At 36.0% G+C, this 5,383-nt stretch overlaps 1 protein-coding gene and 1 pseudogene across 1 annotated transcript; both read right to left on the bottom strand.

The window, feature by feature from the left end:
* Positions 1-372, bottom strand: part of LOC120175162 — a 9,530-nt pseudogene extending 9,158 nt beyond the window's left edge.
* Positions 373-2,213: 1,841 nt separating this feature from the next.
* Positions 2,214-4,232, bottom strand: LOC120175120. Its single transcript, XM_039181821.1, has 7 exons — positions 4,072-4,232; positions 3,615-3,982; positions 2,989-3,112; positions 2,752-2,888; positions 2,567-2,626; positions 2,408-2,476; positions 2,214-2,318 (listed from the first exon to the last, which is right to left on the bottom strand). The coding sequence occupies exons 2-7, from the start codon at positions 3,816-3,818 to the stop codon at positions 2,229-2,231; spliced, it is 684 nt and encodes a 227-aa protein (XP_039037752.1). The 5' UTR covers positions 3,819-3,982; positions 4,072-4,232; the 3' UTR covers positions 2,214-2,228.
* Positions 4,233-5,383: the final 1,151 nt, after the last annotated feature.

Here is a 5,383-nt window from a genome sequence, read left to right as displayed (position 1 = left end):
TCATCTCGGATAAGAATTCAAGAGCGTAAGAGATACTCTAATCCAAACAAAACAAAGGAGAATTTTTACCTCCAGTTTTCCTTGGGCTTACATCCAGATTCAAGGTATCCAACAAGATCCTCTTTCGTCAATGGTTCAGTAGCAACCACAGCATCCTCTGTGGGAGGGCTTGCCGCAACAATCAAACTATTCCTTCTTTTGCCTCGAAATCCCAGAGTTTCTAAAGGAAGCTTACGTGCTATCTTCACATTGTTGCATGAAAAAAGAAGAAAAACCGAAAGATTTTTTCTTCATAAGAGGAACCTCAACATTTTTCACCATACCAAAGGCCACATTCTGCTCGGTTCCACCCACTTTATATAATATATAGTTTTTAAAACATATATAATATATAAAAAAAACTTTTTTATGTAGGTTTTGAAAACGTTTTTAATATATATAATATTAGTATCTTTTTTTCTTTTTATTTATTATTAATATTTTTATTTATTATCTTTATTTTTTATTTTTTGTTCTTTTTAGGGGGTCTAAGAGTGTCCGGGTCCAGCCAATATCCCAATCGGGTTTGGGTCTGACCTAGCCCAATCTTGAATTAGGGTTTTCACGTTTCAGCCAAGGCGCCGCATAAGATGAAACAACCTACGCACGTGGCGGTCACGCGCCAAACGACCAGTAGAATTTCCGTCCGAAATCTCCGAGACTGAACCATCCCAAAGCGACTAGTATCACGAACGACCAAACGACGTGCACAAGAATATCGGAATGAGCAAATAGCCCATGAACCCACCCATTTCAGGGCTCAAAACGGCCAAAACCGGGGTTATAAAAGCCACGGTGAGGCCAAGCAACGGGGAACGATCGGAGAGCAACCCAAACACGAAATAACGATCCAACAACAATATCGGAACACAACAAGCAACCGAGAGCACAAAACCAATAAACAGAGAGAAATGAAAACATCGAGCAAAAGAAAAACAAAAATCAAGTAACAGTCGGCCAAAACCGAAAATAACCAAACCAAAAAGTCAAAAAACATAAAAGGCAAGGCTTTTTCCCATCAAGGGTCGGCGGGAGTGCGTGGAAGCCTCGTCGGAGAAGTGGAAGCCATCGGAAGTCGAAAAGCCACCACCGAACTAAGGTAAAAACGAACGATTTCGGCTTAGAACTGCGATGATTGGGTTTCTTTTAGAGGAATCGGGGTTCGGATTTGGGTTTATGGGGTTAAGGAGAGCATTTTGGGTGAATTTAATTTTTTCTAACGGTCGAAGCGACGGTCGACACGACGGGATGGCCACTGAACGGTGGTCAGTCGTCGAGGAAAGGGAGAGGGATTAAGAGTGACTTGGTGGAGAGAAACTTTTTTTTGGGTTTGTGATGAAATGTTTTTTTTAGTTTTTGGGTTATATATAGACGAGTGACTAAAGGGTAAATAGAAGATTTTTAAATTATTTCTACAGTCCCTGTAGTTTTGATGTGTAATTCATTTTGGTCACCTGTTTCAATTTTGTTTCTGAATTTTTAATTTATTCAATTTAATCCATATTCACATTTTTTATATTTTGCAATATAACCCCTCTAACTTTTTTTCTTACAGCCTATAATTAATGTCAATTCATCATTTAATGTTTAGTTCCTTTCAATTTAGTCCTTTAATTAGAATTTTCATTTACATTTTTTTCCTTTTTATTTTATTTCATTTTCATTATTATTTTATTATCCCTTTTAATATTTTTTTATTTTTTAAAATTATTATTCTTTTTGATAATATGATTTTACTTATTTATTTATTTATTATTATGTTTTTAAAAAAAACTTTTTAACCTTTTTCTTTCCCCTTTTATTTGATATTTATTTTTTATTTTTTATTCAATTTAACATTCTTTTTGACTTTTTCATTAGTAGTTTCAATCGATCAAAGGTAAATAGTTCGAATTAAATTTTTAAATTTTAATTTCAATTTTCGCAATTAAGACAACCGACAAATTAATTGGTACCGAAAGGGAAGTAAAAGGGTGCTAATTTTTTCTTGATTGTGACTCCCGAACCCAACATATTTATGGTAAAACGCAGATCAAGTAAGATGATGTCCGATCAGCCTAAATATTTTTTTAAATGATTGGTGGCGACTCTAGCACTTTTATTTCAAGTCGAAGCCCATTTTCGGGCCCACCCGAAAGACGGCTGTGACAAAACTAAAATAAGCATCAACTGCAATGTTGAAGGAACATTCAGTATTGCTCACTTTGTGCGACGTTGGTTTTCAGTCTCTTAGCGGCAGTTATGAATTCCGAGATCACCCTTACGTCGTTGAGTGGTGGCTGTATCGAAGAAATGATGTTAGAGCCAGACAGAGGGGGCTTAAGTGTGGTGTGTTTAAACGCATTTGTTCTCCGAGAAGGTAATATACCTGTGACACGAAATGCTGCTGCACGGTGTTAAGCATTAGTTCCCTCGGTGAATAAGCATTGATGCTACCCTACAAATCAAAACCGAACCCCTTATATTAGATAAATGTAGTTTTGTCTATCGAAGAAAATTCATCGGGGTTACGGTTTGTAGTGCCTACAAGTTTGAAGTGCCTGCAATATCTTCTCAAGGAGTCGCTGTCGAGTCTTGCCAAGTTTACCTTCGGAATCAAGAAACACATGTCAAATACAAAGGTTTCATTTTTCCAACAAATAGGGCACCGGATTTAGGTGCGTGTTGTTATACAAAAAGGTTTAGATGAATGCTGCAAAGTTTGATACTAACCAACTGGGGTGCACTGATAATGGATTGAACAACTCTAAAACTGATCCGGTTAGATGCTTTCATGGATGCAGATGGAACCCATGGTTTCGTATGTCGAACTCTCGGTTTAGAAACCCTCTGGAACTCAATGCTACTAGCTGTTGAAAGATGGGACAAAAAAAGGGCCTCGTCACAACGTTAAATTTCACATGAACAAATTTTTAGCTTATTGTGAAATGAAACCATGGTGGTTCTTACCAATGTCCGAGCCACTGCTTGAGTTATCGAAATCATGATCACCGTCTACTTCATTCCCTGTAGGGTGTTCGAGCACACTCAATGCATTCCTTTGCAGCTTTACTTCAACCCCGTTCTTTAAAACCTTTGAAAACGAGCACTAGCGTCACTCATTACAATTGACAAACAAAGCCTGTTGAGTAACATTCTTAGCTGTAAAAGGATTCACAACTACGACAGCAAAAGTTAAAGCTATTAGCCATGCACAATACAAATCGAATAAAATTGTTTACCAATCAATTTACAAACAGAAAAATAAATTCTCTCCTTTTCCCTCATGAAAAGAGATTTTGCTGTACAAATGGATCACGAAAATGTTTTAATAAATCCTACGTCGGTCCGACCGTGGATTTTAACATTGTTTTGGGGTTTCCAACCATTCAGTCTTCAAAAAAGCTGAGTTTAAAGCAAATAATAATCCAGGGCTGTATACTATATAGTTTCCATATGAGAAAATCTTGCCTTGTCAAGTTAAAGAATGCCAGGTAGTTAATATAAACAAACGAATCATATATGCAAGAACCAATGGATAACGATAACTTTACACATTCGAGTCGATTATAAATTATAATGGTTAAGGAGAATACCAGCCAATGCCAACCACCGAGGCCGACCGCCTTCTTGACGACACCTTGCAAACCAACCAATACAGACTTTGTTCTATTGTTTCCGGTGACGATAACTTTTGTGTGTCTCGGAAGAACCGAAAGCTCTTCGTCACAGATTTTGTCTCGAGACGGAGAAAGAATCCGAGAACACAGTTCATGCTGCTGCTGCTGCAACTGCAACATTTTGTTCCCGAAGTGCAACTGTTGAAACTAAGCTAAATTGGTACTCCCTCAATCCAAATTCCCAGATTCTCAAAAAGAAAAGTTGACTTATAACTCATCAACTCAGTACGTTCATTTGGGTGTTTTTTTTTTGTAGTCAAGGATTTTGAGCTTCGTTCATGACCCTGTAAAAACAGAAGACAAAGTACAGAGAGAATCCCAGATTTTTATGAACTGTAATCAATTTGAAAGAGTGAGAGATTGAGTCACTAACACGAATAGTTTGAGGGGTGAGTTGAATGCCGAGTCTTGGCTATGGAGAATCCAATGACTGAGTCACGGGCTTTGATTGATTTCAATAAATGAAACCCAAAAATAGAAGGAAAAAAGGAGACGATGTTATTTCATCACTAAGATTCTGCTGATATCACCTGAAACAAAACACAGTTGAAATCAAAAACCCTAATTATTGAGAAACTTGAAACGATCAAAGCTGACAACATGTTTAATCAACAACCCGTGAAAAAAACGAAAAGAAAACTTTTTAAAACTAAATTGTGTACCATATCAAAAGCCAAGATAGAGAAATCATGTTTGGTTGCTGAGGAAATTTAAACTGTAAAAGGAAATGGAATCTCAAACAACTAAAAACGGTTTAAAAGTGAATAAAACCCATTTAACCACATAAGGTAAGCATAAGAAATTCAGCTCTAAAACAAGAAATCAATAATGGCTACTCGGTTATATTACAAATATCCCATTGTTCTTTAAAGAATAAAACAAACAGAAAGTTAAAGAATAGCTAAAATTCTCTTTGCTGCATTTTCCAGGAAACTAGTTGAGAGAACAAAAAAAATTTGAAGATTTTGGCATCAAAAGAGCAGTCTTTGTGACTATAAATTTCTGCTCAAATTACAAAATAAATTCATAGTGTTATAAAAGGAATTTTCCATTGAATAAAAGAGAATAAACCCAGAAAAATTTATTGTACTTGCAAATGGGAAACGATTTCAAACAAGGAAGAAGACAGAGTACGAGGGTGACGGGTCCGAAAATATTTGATTTCAGGGCAAGAAAATCGGGTTTAGTAATGGATCTGAATTCTGAAATGAAATGTTGTTCTTTATGAAACTAACAATGGATAAGGTAAAAATAAACGGATTTGTGTTTGGCAAAGAGAAACCGGAAATGCACAACCCTGAGAGAGAGTGAAAGAGAGGAGACGAAGTACAAACGGAAAGTTTAATCCTCTTCGGAATTTTCACTAATACCCTTTGAGTTTTTTTTTTTTTGGATAATATAACTTTTGGCCAGTTTGGGGCTTGATTTTTTTGTTCACATTAGTCCTTAACTTGATAATTTTATTCAATTTGATCTCTAGACTTTGATTTTTAATCATTTGAGTGACATGACAGACACTCTCAAAGGCTACGCGGAACGTCATTGAGGTCAGAGGGAGTCCTGCCCCCAAAAGTTTGGAAACTTAATTTTTAGTTCTTTTAAATTTTAAAAAATTTAATTTGGGCCCTTTAAAAGTTTTAACTTTTTTGTTTTTATTTTTCAAATATTTTCAAATTAAGTCTCAG

The sequence above is a fragment of the Hibiscus syriacus genome, unplaced genomic scaffold (assembly GCF_006381635.1).
Source record: "Hibiscus syriacus cultivar Baekdansim isolate YM2019G1 unplaced genomic scaffold, ASM638163v2 tig00112159_pilon, whole genome shotgun sequence".
NCBI classification, from domain to species: domain Eukaryota; kingdom Viridiplantae; phylum Streptophyta; class Magnoliopsida; order Malvales; family Malvaceae; genus Hibiscus; species Hibiscus syriacus.
Note: the sequence above shows the minus strand (reverse complement) of the source record. Positions and strands in the feature narration are given on the sequence as shown.

Excerpts from the sequence above, each read along its gene's own strand:
- LOC120175120 (XM_039181821.1), bottom strand. The coding sequence starts at position 3,818 with ATGTTGCAGTTGCAGCAGCAGCAGCATGAACTGTGTTCTCGGATTCTT. Across the intron at positions 2,889-2,988 it reads AAGCAGTGGCTCGGACATTG|CTAGTAGCATTGAGTTCCAG; the intron begins GTAAGAACCACC and ends ATCTTTCAACAG. Across the intron at positions 2,319-2,407 it reads AGCAGCATTTCGTGTCACAG|CCACCACTCAACGACGTAAG; the intron begins GTATATTACCTT and ends TCTTCGATACAG.